Raw genomic sequence first — 22,857 nt, forward strand, 5'->3', positions numbered from 1 at the left:
AAAAATGCACCAGATATAGTTAAACAGACAAGGAAGACTTTATTTAAGACTATTTCAATAGGGGAGTAAGACTGAACTTAACTTTATTGAAACAAAAAAACATGGTTTTTAAGTGCTGAGGTGAGCTAGTGGGAAAGTACTAGAGGGCATTAGAAGAGGGTTAATCAGTGGGATGTGCAGAGCACATTGAGTAATTCCCCAGTTTGCGAATGTTTTTCACAGTGATTGGGCCATCTGTGTTTGGAAATTGGTGCCCATTGAAGTTAGGTTTTTGCCTTCATACTTGCATTGGGAGAATGGAAACGCTATCTCTTTTGATGTTAACATATTAAAGTGATTATTTCCCCAGTCCTTGAGAAAACCATAATATCCTGGATTATAAAACTGGTAAGAGGCTGGAAGAAGATTTCTTTATGTTTCAAAGGGGCAGATACAAAAATTGCAAGTTTTCTACAGCAACTAACTGCTTTAAGAAAAGAGAAGTCAAGACCTATGGCCAGGGGAAAAAAAAAAACAAAACCTGTCTAAACTTTAGTCATGCTGAAGAAAGTTAAGGCTATCTTGGTCAAGGCTAATAATTTTGAATTTGTATTTCATACATAAATTGGTTTAGATATATTAGTAACATTCTTTTATGTTTTTAAAAATCTTTTGCTGAAATTGGATCACTGCAACCTCCACCTCCCAGGTTCAAGTGATTCTCCTGCCTCACCACCCTAGTAGCAGAAATTACAGGCATGCACCACCACGCCTGGCTAATTTTTGTATTTTTTGGTAGAGACAGGGCTTTGCCATTTTGGCCAGGCTGGTCTCAAACTCCTGGCCTCAAGTGATCCGCCTGCCTCAGCCTCCAAAAGTGCTGGGATTACAGGTGTGAATCATTGGGCCCATCTAAAAATATAACTTTTTAGTGAATAAGTCATGAAAAAAAGGTATACTACAAATTTATTCTAAATAATCAGTAAACCCTGTACATTTCTTTGTTCAGAGAGAAACAATTAGTTCACTAACAAGTTCATTTCTTTCTAGCATAAAATTGCAGGTTTTATATCTATGTGCTTGTGAGTACTCTAGCAATATGGATATTCCCCCAGTTCTTTAAATTAGCTATCTAGAATGGGTCATTGGTTCCCAAACTTCATTGCATATTGGGACCAACTAGTATTCATTAAAAAATACTGATGCCTGACTCCCACTCTCACATTGTGATTTAATTAGGATAAGGTGTGGCATGAATATTGGAATTTTTAATAACTTCCCAGCTGATTCTAATATGTAACACATTTTGGAAACTACTGATCTAGGACCTATACTTGCCTCTCTGGAGAAAGCATTGCCCTTAAACCTGTCATAATAAATAGTGCTGTCATAGAAAAATAAAACAGAGTCACCTGGGAAACTTTAAAAAAATACTGATATCTAGGCTCTCTTCCCAGACATTCTAATTTACTTGGCTGAGTGTGCAGCAGGCCACAATTATCTCCAGGGATTCTAAAGTATAGTTAAGGTTGAAAGTTAGGAATCACTGAGTTAGATGCCCTATAAATCTACATAAAATTACCCATTGTATGTATCTTCATTTCCCTATCTATTACCTCTTCCATGCTGAAACTCTCAAATGCCTAGACAGCTCATTTGGAGAAACTCAGTTACAAGTGGCTGCAGTGATGTCTCTTCTCCTCTTCCACTGCCTGCTACTCCTCATTCTCCTCCATCTTCTCCTCTTCCTCCTCCTCCACATTCTCCTTCCTTTCCTCCTCTTCCTTGGTTCCTCATATGTCCTCCTGGCTTCCCAAAGATTCACAATGAAATTTTCTTCCCACATAGTAGAATGAAACTCTTTCATATATTATTCCATTTGTCCACTTAATAAGCACCAAACACACTTACAGAAGCATTGTGCAAGCACTTAGTATCAACTAGATATCCAGAGATGAATCTCATACTATCAAGGCAGTTGCTTTTAGAAGTTGGGGTTTTTTGCCTTTAGAGTAACAGTAAAGTATTAAACTAAGTAATTGGGTAATATATGAAAGAAATATAAGCATTCTTTTGGTGAGATATATGAGTTTCTTTTGTGCTCTATGTGATAGGGACATGAGGCAGAGAAATTCTTGCCAGAAGAGTGTGGGCCCCAAGCAAGGGCCCCATCCTCAAGCCGAAAAGCCTGACACCATGACCTAAAGTGAGAACTTACATCCCTGTTTTCCTGTTTGAATGCTGCCTTTTCCAAAACCATTTATGGCCTGTTCCCACCCCCATCTGGTGCCCATAAAAACCCTAGACTCAGATGGCAGAGAAAGGTAAAGCAGCTGGACATTTGAGACTATGGTTGGATGTTGGAAAGAAGTGGCTTGACTTCAGAGGGTCAGCTTGATGGTGTAGCTTCAGAGAGGAGCGGACTTCAGGGGAGTGTCACCTTCCCACCCTGTCCCCTTTTTAGCTCCCCTTCCAACTGAGAGCTACTTTCATTGGCAATAAAATCCGTTGCATTTACCATCTTCAACTCGTTCGTGCAACCTCATTTCTCCTGCACTCTGAACAAGAACTCAGGTGCCATAAGTATGGGTGCAAAATGCTGTCACACTGATTCTCCACTGAGCTGTTAAGCCATCTGCAGATGGCAAAGCTAAAAGGGCACTGTAACACTTCCTTTGGGGCTTCAGGAGTCATGGGCACCCTCTCCTAGATACTTTTGTGGGGCTAGTACGGATTTTGCTATTACTGACTCCCAAAAGCTCTAGCCTTGGCTCCTGCACCTGCTCACCTGCGTTCCCCATCCTGTAATGGGTGGAGAAGCAAGTGAGTGGTGTTCACCCCTGCTGATGCCCATGCACCCCAGTTCCGGCCCATGAAGGGGCCAGGGAAATATCCTGTTTCATATGTGTATCTATTTGTATTGGGATTCAGTTCTAAAACATTATGCCACTTTTGTTGACTTATTATCTCACTTATTGGTAACTCTTTTATTTTTTAATTTAAATTTTTATTTTGAATTTTTGTGGATACATAGTAGATATACATTTATAGGGTACATGAGATGTTTTGATATAAACATGCAATACATTATAATCATATTGTGGAGAATAAGGCATTCATTCCCTCAAGCACTTATCCTTTGTGTTACAAATAATCCAATTATAGTCTTTTAGATATTTAAAATGTATGATTAAATTATTATTGACTACAGTCAACCTGTTGTGCTATCAAATAGTAGGTATTATTCATTCTGACTATTTTTTGGTACCCATTAATCATCCACACATCCCCCCCAACACAAGCCCCACTACCTTCCCAGCCTCTGGTAACCATCCTTCTTCTCTCTCTCTCCACAAGTTCAATTGTATTGATTTTAAGATTCTATAAATAAGTGGGAACATGTAATGTTTATCTCTCCAATTCCATCCATGTTCTTATAAATGCCAGGATCTCATTCTTTTTATGGCTAAATAGTATTTTCTTGTGTGTATGTACCACATTTTCTTCATCTATTCATCTATTGCTTATGGTTAGGTTGCTTCCAAATCCTGACTATTGTGAACAGTGCTGCAACAAATATAGAAATGCAGATATGTTTTTGATATACTAATTTCTTTTCTTTTGGGTAAATGCTCAGCAGTGAGATTGCTGGATCATGTGGTAATTCTTTAGTTTTTTGAGAAACCTCCAAAATGTTCTTCACAGTGGTTGTACTAATTTAAATTCCCACCAACAGTGTATGAGGGTTCCCTTTTCTCCACATCCTTGCCAGTATTTATTATTGCCTCTCTTTTGGATATAAGCCATTTTAACTGGGGTGAGATGATATCTCAGTGTAATTTTGATTTGCAGTTCTCTGATGATCAATGGCGTTAAGCACCTTTTTATAGGCTCGTTTGATATTTGTATGACTTCTTTTGAGAAATGTCTATTCAAATCTTTTGCCAATTTTTGGATTGGATTATTAGATTTTTTCCTATATAATTGTTTGAGCTCCTTATATATTCTTATTATTAATCCCTTGTCAGATGGGTAACTTGCAAATGTTTTCTCCCATTCTGTGGGTTGTCTCTTCACTTGGTAAATTGTTTCCTTTGCTGTGAATAAGCTTTTTAACCTGATGTTATCCCATTTCTCTATTTTTGTTTTGGTTGCCTGTGCTTGTGGAGTATTCCTCAAGAAATTTTTGCCAGGACCAATGTCCTGGAGCATTTCTCCAATGTTTTCTTGTAGTAGGTTCATAGGTTGAGGTCCTGCTTAGATTTAAGTCTTTAGATTTTGATATGATTTTTGTATATGGTTAGAAGTAGTCTAGTTTTATTATTCTGCATATGAGTATCCAGTTTTCCCAACACTATTTCTTGAAGAGATTGTCTTTTTCCAGTGGATGTTACTGACATCTTTGTTGAAAATGAGTTCACTTTAGGCCTGTGGATTTGTTTCTGGGTTCTCTGTTTTGTTCCATTAGTTTTTATGCTAGTACCATGCTATTTCGGTTACTAAAGCACTGTAGTTTGCTCTGGGAAGTCAGGTAATATGATTCCTCCAGTTTTGATCCTTTTTGTTAGGATAGTTTTTGTTATTCTGGGTGTTTTGTGGCTCCACAAAATTTGAGGGTTCTTTATTCTATTTATGTGAAGAATGTCATCGGTATTTTGATAAGGATTGCATTGAATCTGTAGATTGCTTTGGATATTATGGACATTTTAACAATACTGATGCTTCTAATCCATGAACATGGAATACTTTTCCATTTTTGTATCTCCTTTAATTTATTTCATCAGTGTTTTATAGTTTTTGTTATTGAGATCTTTCACTTATTTGGTTATGTTACTTCCTAGGTATTTAATATTATTTGTGGCTATTGAAAATGCGTTTACTTTTTAATTTTTTTTCAGATTGTTCACTGTTGGCATATAGAAATGCTACTGATTTTTGTATGAAAATTTTGTGTTTTGCAATTTTATGTAATTGAGGTGTGTTCTTCCTAAACCCTATTTTTGAGGATTTTTATCATGAAGGGATGCTAAACTTTATCAAATGGTTTTTCAGTATCAATTCAAATGATGATATTGATTTTGTATTGTATTCTATTCATATGATGTATCACACTTATTTATTTGTGTATGTTAAACCATCCTTGCATCTCAGGAATAAATCCCACTTGGGAATTACAAGTAGTTTATTTAATGTATTGTTGGTTTTGGTTTGCTAGTATTTTATTGAGGATTTTTGCATCAATATTCATCAGAGATATTGGCCTGAAGTCAGTCTTTCTTTCTTTCTTTTCTTCCTTTCTTCCTTCCTTCCTTCCTTTCTTTCTTTTTTCTTTTTCTTTCTTTTTTGATTTTTTTTTTTGTTTGTTGTTTCGTCTGGTTTTGGTATCGCAGTATTACTGGCCTTATTGAATAAGATTGAAGTATTCTACCTTCTTTTTTTTTTTAGAATGGTTTGTGTAAGATTGCTATTATTTCTCCTTTAAATGTTTGGTAGAATTCAGCAGTGAAGCTGTCAGTTCCTGGGCTTTTCTTTCTTGGGATAGTTTTTATTGTGTCTTCAACCCCATTACTTGTTATTGGTCAGGTTTCGGATTACTTCACAGTTCAATCTTGGTAAGTTATATGTGTCTAGGGATTTGTCTATTTCATCTAAATTTTCCAATGTATTGGTGTATAATTGCTCATAGTAGCCACTAATGATCCTTTGAAATTCTTCAGTATCAGTTTTAATGTCTCATTTTTCATCTCAGATTTTATTTATTTGTATCTTCCCTCTTTTTTTCTAACTTAGTCTGGCTATAGCTATGTCAATTTTGTTTATAATTTTCAAAAAAATCAACTTTTTGTTTCATTAGTCTTTTGTATTGTTTTCATTTCAATTTTATTCATTTCTGCTCTGATCTTTATGATTTATTTTCTCGTACTAATTTGGGGTTTGGTTTGCTCTTGCTTTTCTAGTTCTTTAAGATGCATTGTTAAGTTGTTTATTTGAAGCTTTTCTTTTTGATGTAGGCACTTATAGCTACAAACTTTCCTCTTAGTACTGCTTTCACTGCATCCCATAGATTTTGGTATGTCATGTTTCCATTATCAAATTTTTCAATTTTCTTTTTAATTTCTTCATTGATCCACTGGTCATTGAGGAGCAAATTACTTAATTTCCATGTATTTATAGTTTCCAAAACTCCTCTTGTTATTGATTTCTAGTTTTATTTCATTGTGGTCAAAGATGCTTGATATTACTTCAATTTGTTGAATGTTTTAAGACTTGTTTTATGATATAACATAAGGTCTTTCATTGGGAATAATCCATGTGCTGAGGAAAAGAATGTGTATTCTGCAGCTCTTGGATGGAATGTTCCGTAAATGTGTATTATGTCCATTTGGCCTATAGTGCACATTAAGCCCAATGTTTCTTTGTTGATTTTCTGTCTGAAAGATCTGTTCAATATTGAAGGTAGGGTGTTGAAGTCTTCAACCATTATTGTATGTGAGTCTATCTCTCTCTTTAGCTCTAATCATATTTGCTTTATATATCAGGGTGCTCCTATGTTGGGTGCATAGAAAGTTGCATTTGTTATATCCTCTTGCTGAATTGACCTCTTTATAATTATATATTGACTTTGTCTTTTCTTATATTTTGCTCTTCAAATCTATTTTATCTGATATAAGTGTAGTGACTCATGCTCTCTTTTGGTTTCCAATGGCATGAAATATGTTATTCCAATCCTTTATTTTCCATTTATTTTTGTCTTTTAAGTAAAGTGTGTTTCTTGTAGGCAGCAGCTCAATGAGTCTTATTTTCTTTTATCCATCCAGCCAGTGTATGTCTCTTGAATGGAGAGTTTAATCCATTTGCATTCAATGTTATTAAAGATAAGTAAAAACTTATTCTTGTTACTTTATTTTTTTTCTTGTGGTCTTCTCCTTTTTCTTTCTTTTTCTCCAGGCTTCTTTTTTGTGAAGGTGATTTTCTGTGGTGATATGATTTAGTTTCTTGCTTTTTATTTTTTATGAGTCCATTGTATGTTTTCTGGTTTGAGTTTACCATAAGGATTGTGAATACTATTTTATAATCCACTATTTTAAGCTGATAACAATTTAACACTGTATGCATAAACAAACATGTAAAAAGAAAACTAATGAAAGCTCTATGCCTTAATTTTGTCCCCACACTTTGTAACTTTTTGTTGTTTCTATTTATATCTTATTGCTCTATGTTTGAGAAGTTTTGTAGTTATTTTTATTGGATCATTGTTTAGACTTTCTACTTAGAATAAGAATAGTTTACACACAACAGTTACATTGTTATAGTATTTTGTGTTTTTCTATGTACTCACTATTACCAGTAAGTTTTGTACCTCCAGGTGATTACTTATTGTTCATTAAAGTCTTTTTCTTTCTGGTTGAAGTACTCCCTTTAGCATTTCTTATAGGACAGGTCTGCTGTTGGTGAAATCCCTTGGCTTTTTGTTGTTGTTGTTTGAGGAAGTCTATTTCTCCTTCACATTTGAAGGATATTTTTGTCGGATATGCTATTCCAGGCTAAAACTTCTTTTTTTTTCCTTCAGCAATTTATGTCATGCCACTCTCTCCTGGTCTGTAAGGTATCTACTGAAAAGTCTGCTGCCAGATGTATTGGAGCTCCAATATAAGTTTTTTTTGTTTGTTTTTTGTTTTTTGCTGCTTTTTTATCCTTTCTTTATCCTTGGCCTTCGGAAGTTTGATTATTAAATGCCTTGAGGTAGACTTCTTTGGGTTAAATCTGCTTGGTGTTCTAAAGTCTTCTCGTACTTGGATTTTGCTATCTTTTTCTAGGTTTGGGAAGTTCTCTGTTATTATCCCTTTGAATAAACTTTCTGCTTCTATCTCTTTCTTTAGTTTCTCTTTAAGGACAATAAGTCTTAGACTTGCCCCTTTGAGGCTATTTTCTAGGTTCTGTAGGCATGGTTTATTGCTTTCTTCTTTTTCCTTTTGTTTCCTCTGACTGTGTATTTTTAAATAATCTGTCTTTAAGCTCACTAATTTCTTGTTCTGCTATTAAAAGACTCTGATGCATTTTCTTTTTTTTTTTTTTGGACAGAGTCTCACTCTGTTGCCTAGGCTAGAGTGCGGTGGCATGATCTCGGCTCATTGCAACCTGTGCCACCCAGGTTCAAGCGATTCTCCTGCCTCAGCCTCCTCAGTAGCTGGGATTACAGGTGCCTGCCACTGCACCCAGCTAATTTTTGTATTTTTAGTAGAGATGAGGTTTCACTACCTTTCCCAGGCTGGTCTTGAACTCCTGAACTCGTGATCCACCTGCCTCAGCTTCCCAAAGTACTGGGATTATAGGCGTGAACCACCGTGCCCAGCCAACTCTGATGCATTTTCAGTATGCCACCTGCATTTTTTAGCTCCAGAATTTCTGCTTGGTTCTTTTTAATCATTTCAATCTCCTTGTTAAATTTATCTGATAGGATTCTGAGTTCCTTCTCTGTATTATCTTGAATTTCTTTGAGCTTCTTCAACAAAGCTATTTTGAATTCTCTGTCTGAAACGTCACAAATCTCTGTTTCTTTGGGAGTAGTTCCTGCTGCCTCATTTAATTCATATGGTGATGTCATGTTGTCCTGGATTATTTTGATACTTGAGATGTTCAATTGTGTCTGCACTGAAGACTTGAATATTTATTGTAATCTTTGCAGTCTAGGCTTATTTGTACCTGTTTGTCATGAGAAGCCTTTCCAGATATTTGAAATTACTTAGGTGTAATCTAAGCTGTATTTGCTTTAGAGTGCACCCCAAGCTCAGCAACATTGTGGTTCTTATAGACCCCTAGCATACCACATTAATGGTCTTGGACAAGATCCTGGAGGAATATCTGGATTACCAGGAAAAGCGTCACATTCTCTTTCCTTACTTTCTCCCAAACAAACAGAATTTTTCCTCTCTGTTCTGAGCCCCATGATGCTAGGGGTGGAGTGACACACCCCTGTGGCCACCACCACTATGACAGCACTGGGTCAAACCTGAATCCAGCACAGTACTGGATCTTACCCAAGGCCTGCTGTAATCACTCCCTGGCAACTGCCTATGTTCATAAGGCCCTGGGCCTCCACAAGAACTATTCAGGTCTGTGTTTTTCCTTTTAGAGTGGCAAGCTTTCCCAGGCCCTGGGCAAGTTCAGAGGTGTTGTCCAGGAGACAAGGACTAGAGTCAAAAACCTTAGAACTTGACCACTTGTTCTACTGTATTGTGGATGAGCTTGCACTCAGACCACAAGAGAGAGTTTATTTTCACTTCTTCCTTCAATTTACGAGGCAGAGAAGCCTGAACCTGTGGCCATTGCCACCACAGGACTATGGGGACTATTGCTGATGTTCCTTTAAGGCCCAAAGCGTTCTTCAGTCAGCTCGTGCTGAGTTCCGCCTCATCTAGCATTCACTTTTTAGGGCAATAGGCTCCCCTCTAACCGAGGGCAGGTCCAGCATCACCATCTTAGAGCCAAGGCTTAGAATCGGTACTCCAAGAGCCTTCTTGGTCCTTTATTCCCCCGTGGCTGAGCTGGTACCTAAGGTGCAAGACAAAAATCCCCTTTACTTTTTCCTGTGCTTTTCTCAAACATAAGTAGGCTCTCTCCATAGCCACCACAACTGGGAATGTGCTGAGTCTCATTTGAAGCCAGCAAGTCTCAGAGTCTCACCCAAGGCCCTCAACATAGTACCTGGGTATTGCTGCTGGTTATTCAGTGCCCAAGGACTTTTCAGTTATCAGGTGATGCATACCGCCAGGACTTGGTCCTTCCCTTCAAGGCAGCAGGTTCTCTTCTGGCCCAGGGTGTGTCTGGAACTGTTGTCCAGAAGATAGGCCCTGGAAAGGCAGCCTTATGACTCTGACCTATGCCCTATCCTGCTGTGACTGAGCTGGTATTCAAAATGAAAGACAAAGTCCTCCCTATTCTTGCCTCTCCTCTCCTTAAGCAGAAGGAGAGGGTATCTTTTGGAGCTATAAACTGTGCAGCCTGAGGTTAGGGGAGAGGTGATGCTAGCTCGCTAGCTCTCCTTTAGCTGCCCTCCCAACCCCCAAGCAACCAAATTCACTGTCTCTTGACCCAGTTCAGTACTAGAACTTTCCTAGGAGTTGCAGTTCTTGTGGCCTAAACTGCCTTTCAAGTTTATTTGAGGCATGAGAGCTCTTTAGCTTGTGATGGTGAGGCTTGCAGGAACTCAAATTCTGACTATTGGAATCAGCAAGTCTCCTCTGGCTAGGGCTTGTTTGCTCCCTCTGTGGACAGGCATCAGATATTTTTTAACTGCTTTTCCTTTCTGCTATAACAGAACAGCACTGAGTTCAATGCCTCACAATTGCTACACTCTCCCTCCCACAGTGCACAGAAATGTTCCCCACACCACATCACAGCTGCTAAGGAGTGGGGGAGGGGTGGTGTCTCGATTCAAGACTGTTTTTTCTACCTCTTCAGAGTCTTTATTAATTATACAAAACTAAAGCCAGGTACTGTGAGAACTCACCTCATTTTTGGTTCTCATGAACTTGCTTTTGTTGTGTAGACAGTTGTTAAATTGGTGTCTTTGTGGGGGCGGGGGACTATCCTGTAGTAGCTTCTGTTCTGCCATCTTGCTCTGCCTCCTCTTTCTACTGCAAACTCTAATGGCGTGATTTTTAACCAGATGAAAGACAGGTCAAGATAAGTTAACCTCATTGAATCTGGGGGCTAATGGCTAACTGTAGAGGAAAATTTCTCACTCACTCTCTCACTTTTCAAAAAATTCTGAATTATAGATATTGTTTACTTTTGGATATACTATTAAATTTCAGTGTGGCTATATAGATATTTTTATTATTTCTTCCTCCATTAAAACAGTAATGCCTTCCTATTTTTGTTGATAATATTTTTTACTCAATTACTGACAATATAATATAATTTTTTATTCAATTAATTTGTAAATAGAAATGTTTTCCAGTTACAGCTGCAGTTGAAAATGACAAATCAAAAATGACAACTGGCCCTAATATATGTTATATTATATATTTTAATTTTAAAATTTTATATGTATATAAATATTTTATATTATTTTATATTACTTTTTAATGCTTAATTAGATGACCTCCATAAGATCACCACAGACTGTCCTTTCCTAGGATTCAAAATATCCTTCTTTTTTCCTACTTGTGGAGACATTTATTGAATGGCTCCTTAAAAATAAAATGCAATTTTCATTACTGTAATCGTATGTTGGACATCAGCAGGCTCCTGTATAAACTTATGTAAGTATACATGTGCATATGCATGTATACATTTATAAAACTGGTGTCCCAGCTTTATTCTTTTACAGTCCGAAGGTATCACCAAGATGGTGTTGATAAATAGTGCTTCAGATTTACATTTACATTAAGTATGTTTAGTCAAAAAATAAACCCTATTTTTTTCTTGATCGCCTCATTTTAAAACACACTGTTTACATTATAGAGAATATTGAAACCAGTATGACTACAGCTGCAACAAGAAATTGTACTAAGTATCGAGTTTTTCACCCCTCTTCAGCAATGTCAGGAAAGTTCTATTTATTAGAATATTATTCATAAATGTCATAATTAAAATTATGTTAAAATTTATCTATGAAATTTAGTTTTGTATTGGCCAGAAATTAATTACCTTAATTTTAAAAATTATTCTCTTCAATATTGTTTGGATCTGTGTGCCCACCCAAATCTCACGTGCAATTGTAATCCCCAGTGTTGGAAGTGAGGCCTGGTGGGAGGTGACTGGATCATGGGAGTGAAGTTCTTGTAACTGATTTAGTAACATCCCCCTTGGTACTGTATAGTGAGTGAGTTCACACAAAATCTGGTTATTTAAAAATGTGTGGCACTTGCCCCTTGTTCTCTCTTCCTCCTGCTCCATCCATGTAAGACGTGCCTGCTTCCCCTTCACTTTGCACCATGACTGAAAATTTTCTGCATCCTTTCCAGAAGCCATCATTCTTCCTGTACAGCTTGTGGAACTGTGAGCCAATTAAACCTCTTTTCTTTATAAATTACCCAGTCTTACATATTTCTTTATAGTAGTGCAAGAATGGACTAATATGCTCTGCATGCTAATAATATTCAGCAGCCAATTTCTGGAAAAACACAACTAGCTGTAATTTTTTTAAGGAATGTGACTTGTTATGTTAATCTTATAATACTACATAAATACCAAATGATAAAGAATAATTACTTTCCAGTACTTAAAAAACCGATTGGGCTAAATGCCCTGATACTGGTTGGACTTACTACACTTGTTCTTTTCTAAACTTAGAGCTAATTTTCTCTCACACTTTGGAGAAATATACCTAAAAAGTTTACCAAAATTAGGTAATAGCCCCTGTAGCTTTGTATCGAATACAAATGCCTGTGGCTTTGTGTGTTTATGCTAAGATAACATCTCACCACAGTCTGCCCTGTAGGAAGGGTTTTATTCCATTTGGTGTTTTAATACTTACACACTGTTAATGTTTAAATTCACCAAACTTCTTGTCATCTATGTGCCCACTGAAGTACCAAGGAGAAGCCAAAGATACTGACTTCCATGTTTCTACCATCACTTGGGAGTCCCTGAATTAGAATCCTCCCTCTAAACTGACCTTTAAGTGGTGATATCAGTAAAGAAATTCACATAGATTCTGTTAGGCAACTTTTTTGTGGGTTTGTTGTTGTTGTTGTTGTTATAATCTTAACCTAGATTTCTGCAACAGTGCTGGGAAAAGTAGATTCATGTTAGCTTTTTATAGAACAAACAGGGAGAGGTTTATGTGCTGGCTAACACTTCTTGTTGCATTTGGCTAAATGCATTACAGTAAGTCAAGGAATGTGTAGATATAATTCAAGAGCACACCAATTGGTTGTCCAAGATGGGACAAAGTAGTTCACGGGATCTTTTCATATGACTAGGACTTGTCATATCAAGCAGTTTACAGATGTTCTATGAACATTTGTTGTTTTCCTAATGATTAATCTTAACAAGTATATTTTTCAAGCATCTTTAATGGTGTTGAACAGGTGTCATCCTGTTTTATATATCAGAGTATTCTACATCAAAAGGATACTTAAGTGACTGAGAAAAACATAGTGGAATCCGGAAAGAATGACACCTGAAACAAAGATGGTGAGTATAATAACCCATCTATCCTGTGTGTGGTTGTTTTTTCTCAGAATGAGGGAGAAGCTATAAAGCAAATATCTTTATTTATCTTTATTTACAATAACTCATAAGTAATATAAACACTGACTTGGCTCTTATTATAACTGTATGGAGGGTACCATGAACTTTGAGTGACTGAGTGAAGATGGCAGACCCATACTGTATCTAACTATAGACACTTTTTGACCAATAAACAATGGGGCTTGCGGCCAGGCACAGTGGCTCATGCCTGTAATCCCAGCACTTTGGGAGGTCAAGGCCGGTGGATAACTTGAGGTCAGGAGTTTGAGACCACCATGGCCAACATGGTGAAACACCTTCTCTACTAAAAATACAAAAATTAGCTTGGCGTGATGGCACACACCTGTAATCCCAGCTATTTGGGAGGCTGAGGCAGGAGAATTGCTTGAACCTGGGAGGCAGAAGTTGCAGTGAGCTGAGATTGTGCCACTGCACTCCAGCCTGGGCGACAGAGGGAGACTCCGTCTCAAAAAAACAAAACAAAGCAAAACAAAACAGAACAAAAAAACAAAGAAACAATAGGGCATGCTTTAACCATCAGTACACAGACCTATACATTCAATTTGTCCTATCCTGAAGGCAAATTTTCAATGCTTAATTAGCATAAACAATATACACTCCCTTGTTTTGGAACTTAAAATACTCTGACTTCTCTCCTTTAGTAAACTACTCAGTGAATTTATTCAATGGCATGTGCTCCCTTGCCAAGCATGCTAATAAATGCAGCTCTGTAATTTTTTTAATTGCAAAAATAAGACAGTTTGTCTACAGAAAGTACAAACATTTCTCTTCTGGAATTGAACAATTTTCCTATTAATATGTTAATATTTCTGGGTCCAGGCAAGGGTTGCCCTGTCCCAGATGGTACACAACCTAACTTTAGACTTCTATGCATCCACTTTTTAAAAATTTTTGAATTACGGAAAGGTTATTCACATATGTACATGTTTGTGGCGATTTGAGGATAGAGGAGGTGAGGGAGAGCAAGAGTCAAATGAAGAATATAATTTGAAGGCATTACATAAATAATTACTTTATTTTATATTTTGTTTCTTGGTAGCAGCATTCTGTTTCTATTATAAGGTGTTTTAAAGTGGCTGAGCCTCTCATTTTAAGATTCTTTCTTGCCTTTATATAAAAAACAAAGAGACCAATGATTTTCTGTGCTTATTTTAATATCTCATATTGACATTCAATTCTTATTTTAATTAGGAAACATAATATTGTAAACTATGGTGTACAGTGTTTCAATATTTAATTCATTTAAAAAAGATACCTTTTTACGAGTGGTAATGAAAATACACGTGACTAAAAGCAGAGCACTGATAATTTTGGGGGGAAAAAACTTAAATTTATTAAGGAAAGAAAGAAATTGAACCAGGCCATTGTTTTAATATGCACATAATTAACTGTAGAACTTTATATTGTGAAATTTAATTAAACACGTTCTAGCAATTTGGGTTTTGAAATGCTAGGTAAAATACTAAGTTAAAGATGTGAGGAATCAATATTATCCTTCTGGCATTTTTGTTTCAGCTACATAATAACTTTCTTAGTAGGTGTGTAAAAAAGCTCCTGATATTTTTGCCTTGATCTAAAGGAAAATATGTTCTATAAAGGGTAAATCTATTAATTAGAGACCCACACAACTTTCTTTCTTGCTAGCGTAATCGTTAAATTGATTTTTCCAGTCCATCATGTAATTGTTCCAGCGATGGAATCCTGCTTTCCACTCCCATTCTGCTTCATCAATATTTCCTGTAAAATATGGAATAAGTTGTATTAATCTAAATTTTTATCTCTTTCATTAACTGAAAAATAATTTCGAATACAAAATCCATTTTCTCTAACTACACAGTACAGCATTATTTTCTTTATTCATTCTTTATTATTTGTTATTAGCTCGCTTTGCCTGAAAAGAGATTTTAATAAAATCTTTACAGACTATGTGAAAATGCAAATAATGTATATATAATTTATATAACGTATAACATATAAAATGGAAAATGAGTTTATATATTGTATTATGTATAATTACATTACATATATTTTCTTTAATTTTCAAGAGGATATGTAGATATTATGCTCTTTTCTTGACCCACTTTAAAATAACACAAATTTCATTTAATGGTCTCATTTACATATATAGTTATATAACAGATAATTATTTCTGATGAAAATTATATATGAATACAGTCATCCTTAGTATTTGTGGGGAGTTGGTTCTAGGACCTCTCAGGGATACCAAAATCCTCTCATACTCAAGTCCCGAATGTAAAATAGCATAACATTTTCACATAAGCCATGCACATCCCTAGATAATTCATACCTAATATAATGAAAGTGCTGTGTAAATGTTTATTATATTACATTGTTTAGGGAATAATGATAAGAAAAAAAGGTCTGTATATGTTTAGTATAGATGCATTTATTTATCAAATGTTTTTGACTCATGGTTGGTTAAATCCATGGATGTGTAACCCGCAAATACAAAGGGCAAACTGTATTTATTAATGCATAAGGATAACTTTTTAATTATCATTCCACATAGATTTTACCCTTATTATAATACAATGTTTTATTTTATTTATTTATTTATTTTTTTGAGACAGAGTTCACTCTTGCCACCCAGGCTGGAGTGCAATGGCGCCATCTTGGCTCACCGCAACCTCTGCCTCCTGGGTTCAAGAGATTCTCCCTCCTCAGACTCCCGAGTAGCCGGGATTACAGGCGCATGCACCACCATGTTTGGCTAATTTTTGTACTTTTGGTAGAGATGGGGTTTCACCATGTTGGTTGGCCAGGCTGGTCTCAACCTCCTGACCTCAGGTGATCCGCCCGCCTCAGCCTCCCCAAAGTGCTGGGAATAGTCATGAGCCACCATCCCTGGCCAATACATTTTAATGGGAAACAACGTTAAGTCATTGTTTCACCCACTTACCGTGAAAGCAGTTTATTAATTGTGTTGTAAAATAGAAAGATGATTAAGATAATTCCTGCTTTCAAGTAGTTTGCAAAGTATATGCATGTGTTAGGAGAAAGGGGTGTGTAGGTAGGAATAGCATGAGGCAGTAAACCACTAATGGTCTATATACTTCAAGAACTTTGAAATTCTGATTTATTTGGAAGTGTATTGTTAAAAAATACAGATTGTGAACAGTAAAAACTATTAAATTACAATGTTTTAAGACACATATTTCTGTTCCTGGTATAAAGGCATAATAAGCATTATATATAACTGTGGTTTTCTTACTTTTTAAACTTTTAGAATGCTAAGCTACAGTCATTAAACTAACAAAAAATTTTAAGTAATTTCATGTATACTGAAAATAGGGACTGGCAACTCTTTTAATATATACTTTTCAGTTAGAAATCTTTGAAATTAATTAAACTTCGTAAGATATTACTTTGGAGTAGAAAATTTAGTGACTAATTTTAAGCTAGTACAAAAATAAAAATATTTAAACCTTTTTGTAGACATTACAATATCCCTTGTAATTTAGGATATATTTAGGTTTGAAATGTTCACAATGCTTGGACATTGGAAAAATATTTGAAAGTTTACATAAAATGTTTCACTTTCATGTAAAAATGGCTTTTAAAAAGGTCAGTCACTATAATCACAATTTTTTGGTGAATAATAGAACTTCTATAAAGGGTCAAAAAAGATTAGATGTGGAAGAAAGATGTTAAATATCATACCAAATTATCCATTTTTATGGTCTTTTAAAAAATAACAAAATGTTGTTTTAAATATTACTTATATAAAATAAAAACTCTAATGTCCAGAAAAAAATTTTCTTGATAAATAAATTTTTGGTAATTTAAAATTTAGACCATGAATTTTAATCCTTATAGAAAGAGTCCTAGATCTGATTTTCCTTTTTTGTTCATGGAATAATACCAAATTCACTGATTTACATAAATTTACATTTTTTCCTATGTGTCTTAATCAAATGTCTATACAATTTAGTATTTTGAAATGCTTTTTAGTTCACAAATGCTCTATAAATCTAAATCTGCTTTAGAAATAGGGGGCATTGATTGAGACAATAAAATATGAAACATTTAATTATTTCCTAATGAAATCCAGAGAAAGTGAATACACCATAATGGGTAAATAAAATATTGAGTTTGAAATAAATCAAATTCAAAATTAAACGTTTTCCTCTTTCCTCTCCTTCTTTTCTTAGTCCTCCTCTCTTTCTTTGTCTTCTTATTTCATATTGGCTTGTTTATTACTAAGAAGACAAAATCTAGTTACAAGTCAATTTTCACATTATTATCAACATCAGCAATATTCATGATTAAAAACCATGTAACTTAAGTGGCTGGAACATCATAATAAAAAATTTAGGGCTGGCACATTATAAACAAGGATTAAACTTGATTAGCAAATTTTAACTTATTTAAAATTTGAGAGGATAAAGACCTTTATGGTAGGCAATGTATTTGCTTTACAATTGATTAATTAAAACATAATTATATTGTAGAACAGTCATAATGCTCAAACAATGTAAGTTTCTTAGAATTGTAACCTCAACCAAAATGCAGGCTTCTAACTCAATGTACTAATTGTGAAGGGGATCAATATATATTTTGTATGAATTCAGAGATACAAAGAAAGAATAATGCTGCCACCAATGTTTCTTTTCATGCCTCATGGTGTCTGAAATTCCACAAATATAATGATAATAGCAATGTTGTCATTCTCTAAGCGTAAATATTTTTTATGAGAAAGGGAAAAAATAATCAAATTCTGAATGAGAGAAGAAAAGGAAATGTGTAGAAAAGAGAAAAAGAAAGTGGAGGCTTAATACTAAATTCACAGGTCAAAGATTGATGTGACGTTTTCTTTAAAGAAGATAAAAATTAATTTTAGAAATAAAGAACCCTAACTTGTAGAAAGAGTTTTATTATTTTTTTTTCTTCTTTATAGTGGTAACATTTTGTGTTTTGGACACTGTGAGCATAATGGAAAGATTACCATAATATATTATGGTTTTAATTATATTTTATAAAGAAAAATGAATCAATTGATTGACCTTTCCAGATTCTTATGTAGAGAGTAAATATAAAGTCCTCTTTATTCATACTACAATGATCATACTATATAATAATATGTATAAAAAGTGTCTTAATTCATAATATCAACAATAGGTCACATAGTATTTATCCATTGACCTCAGCTGATGGCATTTAAATAATACGTGTAAAATACGGTAATATAGAAAAGTGAAAATAAAAGAACAAGGGCAAATATATAGCAGAAATGTAAATAAAAGAAAAAATAGAGTTGGCAAATGTATAGCAGGCATGGTAAAAATCAAGGCCAAAAAATAAATGAGTAAATAAGTACATATTAATAGGATTTTAAATCTTCCATATTAATAAAGCTTACAATTCTTGTAACTATTTTTCAGAGAAATATCTTCATTCTTGTAGAATTTCATGCAACTTTATTATTTCTTAAATAAAAATAGAGCAGAAATAAATAAGGATATTGAGGACCTTATTCATATAACTATGTAGTAAGAATACAGTTGATTTAAAACATATGTAACCTTAGAGACAGATAATTTACTTTTTGCCAAAGAAAAATAATGTGTTAAAAATAATGTGTTACATTAATTATCACCCCAATAAAGCTTATTAAATTTCTATTTAATAAATATATAAATATGTAAAATAGGGAACTGTATAATCTATGTTTACAAAATAAAAATTTATGTCAAGATTTCGAATGATCAAATAGACACATCAACTAAAAAGATTATCTAATACTTAAGATAGTTTGTGAATATTTATAACGTACACATATGTATAGAGATATTAAAAACAAGTTTCTCCAAAGCAAATCTCTGTGTGCAAGGGCAAAGCAAATTTGCAAGTACAAATGTTTAAAAGAAAAGGTAAAACGTATACACACAGTTGACCTTGAACAACATGAGTCTGAACTGCACAAGTCCACTTATATGTGGATTTTCTTCCACCTCTGTCAATCCAGAGACAGCAAGACCAACAGCTCCTTTTCCCCTCCTCCTACTCCTCAGCCTACTCAATGTGAAGATGACAAGTATGAAAACCTTTGTGATTATCAACTTCCACTCAATAAATAGTAAATATATTTTCTCTCTTATGATTTTCATTTTCTTTACACTAGCTTACTTTATTATAATAATATAGCATATAATAAAAATATTATTCATAAAATATGTTAATCAAATGTTTACGTTATTGGTAAGGTCCAGTCAAGTAGGCTTAATTAGTCAACTTAATCAGTAGTTAAATTTGGGGGGATTCAAGAGTTACAGGCAGATTTTCAACTGTGCCCCTAACCCCCAGGTTGTTTTTCCAGAGTCAACTGTTTATGCAAACATAGATGATATTTCCAAATTTGCATTCAGAGGCAAATTTACTAGTAAATACTTTTACACTAAAACAAGAAAAAGCCAGTTTACAATAATTTTTAAAAGCATAAATCAAATAAAATAAATATAAGAGAAGTGAATATATTCCTGATGCGAATGAACCAGCAAACAAAAGCAGCTATTTGGAAGAAAGACCCTACCTCAGAAATGAAATTATTATGTTGATGCCATATAATATTCTTACAATCTAGACTCTAAGAAGACAAAGGTAAAAAAGAATAACTCGTGAATATAGTAAAAGCTTATACATTTATGAATCAATAACCAGAACATATCAGTTTCTCATTTAAAATTACTAAATGGCTTTACTCAGGATATAATTTAAATTCTTTAGCATGATGCACAAGACACTTCATCTCTGGTTCCTGCTTATCTGGCTTCTCTCCACTTTGCCTTCACATTGAGATTCAGTGCAGGTATCTTCTCTTCTTAAAAGCTTTCCATGGTCCTGGGCCCTGACTCCACTTCACTGTGAGTAAGCAGACCCTGTCATTTTCATCTGTGCAGCTCTAGCTGCTAGTGCAGTTTCTGGCTCACAGTAGCAGCATATAGGCTCTGTAAATGTTATCAAATTAGTTGACAAAAAAGATTTTTTAAAAGATAAATTATATTTCTATTAGGTATCTTGTTATACATCTGATAAGATGTCCTGAAAACATTCAGAAACTAGTTAACTGTCAACTACCTAGGAAAGATAACCCATTTAAAACCACCACAAATGTCTATTTATAATTTTTTTCTCTTTCCATTTTTTATATTTTTGTGGGTAATTGCTATTAGGAATATTTCACATTAATTTTCATTAATAAACATTTTGCAAACCAGTCACCCTCCCCACCCACAAAATACTTATGTTGGCTTTAACAAAAATGTTAAGTGGTGTTTTGGAGAGGGGATTATACCAGCATTACTCATACTCATTGTAATTTTGACAACATATTAATCTCGTACTACAGATGCAAGTACATTTTCCACTCTGTAGGAAAAGAAACTGTTTGAAAATTCTGCAAGGGAAATGGCCTTCGATGAAATTCAACATCACCTCATGTTAAAAATTCTCAATAAACTAGGTATTGATGGAACATATCTCAAAATAATAAGAGCTATTTATGACAAACCCATAGCCAATATCATATTAAATGGGCAAAAGCTGGAAGCATTCCCTTTGAAAACCGGCACAAGACAAGGATGCCCTCTCTCACTCCTATTCAACATAGTATTGGGAGTTCTGGCCAGGGCAATCAGACAAGAGAAAGAAAGGGTATTCAAATGAAAAGAAAGGAAGTCAAGTTGTCTTTGTTCGTAGACAACATGATTCTATGTTTAGAAAACCCCATCGTCTCAGTCCAAAACCTCCTGAAGCTGATAAGCAAATTCAGCAGTCTCAGTGTACAAAATCAATGTGCAGAAATCACAAGCATTCCTATACACCAATAATAGACAAGCAGAGAGCCAAATCATGAATGAACTCCATTCACAATTGCTACAAAGAGAATAAACTATGTAGGAACACAGCTAACAAAGGATGTTAAAGACCTCTTCAAGGAGAACTACAAACCATTGCTCAATGAACTAAAAGTACATAAACAAATGGAAAAACATTTCATCCTCATGGATAGGAAGAATCAATATCGTGAAAATGGCCATACTGCCCAAATTAATTTATAGATTAAATGCTATTCCCATAAACTATTATTGACTTTCTTCACAGAATTAGAAAAATCTACTTTAAATTTAATATGTAACCAAAAAAGAGCCTGCATAGCAAAAACAATCTTAAGCAAAAAGAACAAAGCTGTAGGTATCATGCTACCTGACTTCAAACTATACTACAAGGCTACAGTAACCAAAACAGCAGGGTATTACTACCAAAAGAGACATATAGACCAATGACACAAAACAGAAATCTCAGAAATAACATCACACATCTACAACCATTTGTTCTTTGACAAACCTGAAAAATCAAGAATGGGGAAAAGATTCCCTATCTAATAAATGGTGCTGGGAAAACTGGTTAGCCATATGCAGAAAACTGAAACTGGACTCCTTCCTTACACTTTATACAAAGATTAACTCAAGATGGATTAAAGACTTGATGGTGAAACCTCAAAAAATAACAATTCTAGAAGAAAATCTAATCAGTACCATTCACAACAAGGCATGGACAAAGACTTCATGACGAAAATGTCAAAAGCAATTGCAGCCAAAGCCAAAATTGACAAATAGGGTATAATTAAACTAAAGAGCTTTTGCACAGCAAAATAAACTATCATCAGAGTGAACAGGCAACCTACAGAATGAGAGAACATTTCTGCAATCTATCCATCTGACAAAGGTCTAATATCCAGAATCTACAAGGAATTTAAACAAATTTATAAGAGAAAAGCAAACAACCCCATCAAAAAGTGGGCACATAATACGAACAGACACTTCTCAAAAGAAGACATTTATGTGGCCAACAAACGTATGAAAAAAAGCTCAACATCACTGACCATTAGAGAAATAAAAATCAAAACCACAATGAGATACCACCTCACACCAGTCAGAAAGGCAATTATTATAAAGTCAAGAAACAATAGATGCTGGTGAGGCTGTGGAGAAATAGGAATCCTTTTACGCTATTGGTGGGAATATAAATTAGTTCAACCATTGTGGAAGACAGTGTGGCAATTCCTCAAGGATCTGGAACCAGAAATACCATTTGACCCAGCAATCCCATTACTGGGTGTATACCCAAAGGAATATAAATTATGCAACTATAAAAACCCATGCACGACTAGGTGCAGTGGCTCACACATTTAATCCCTGCACTTTGGGAGGCCGAGGTAGGTGGATCACCTGAGGTCAGGGGTTCGAGATCAGCCTGACCAACATGGAGAAACCCTGTCTATACTAAAAATACAAAATTAGCCAGGCGTGGTGGCATATGCTTGTAATCCCAGCTAATCCCAGCTACTCAGGAGGCTGAGGCAGGAACATCACTTGAACCCAGGAAATGGAGGTTGTGGTGAGCCAAGATCACGTCATTGCACTCCAGCCTAGGCAACAAGAGTGAAACTTCACCTCAAAAAAAATAAATAAATAAAGCCCACACACATGTATGTTTATTGCAGCACTATTTACAACAGCAAAGACAGGAAACCAACCCAAAAGCCTATCAATGATAGACTGGATAAAGAAAATGTGGTACATATATGCCATGGAATACTATGAAGTCATAAAAAAGTATGAGATAATGTCCTTT

At 34.9% G+C, this 22,857-nt stretch overlaps 1 protein-coding gene across 1 annotated transcript in view; it reads right to left on the reverse strand.

Annotated features, from left to right (window-relative positions):
* Nucleotides 1–14,511: 14,511 nt before the first annotated feature.
* Nucleotides 14,512–22,857, reverse strand: part of BCHE (butyrylcholinesterase) — a 64,215-nt gene continuing 55,869 nt past the window's right edge. The window contains exon 4 of the mRNA XM_003817698.5: nucleotides 14,512–14,940. Coding sequence (XP_003817746.1) covers nucleotides 14,816–14,940 — 125 coding nt within the window. The 3' untranslated portion in view covers nucleotides 14,512–14,815. The remainder of the gene's footprint in view (nucleotides 14,941–22,857) is intronic.

This window comes from Pan paniscus, chromosome 2 (genome assembly GCF_029289425.2).
Source record: "Pan paniscus chromosome 2, NHGRI_mPanPan1-v2.0_pri, whole genome shotgun sequence".
Classification (NCBI taxonomy): domain Eukaryota; kingdom Metazoa; phylum Chordata; class Mammalia; order Primates; family Hominidae; genus Pan; species Pan paniscus.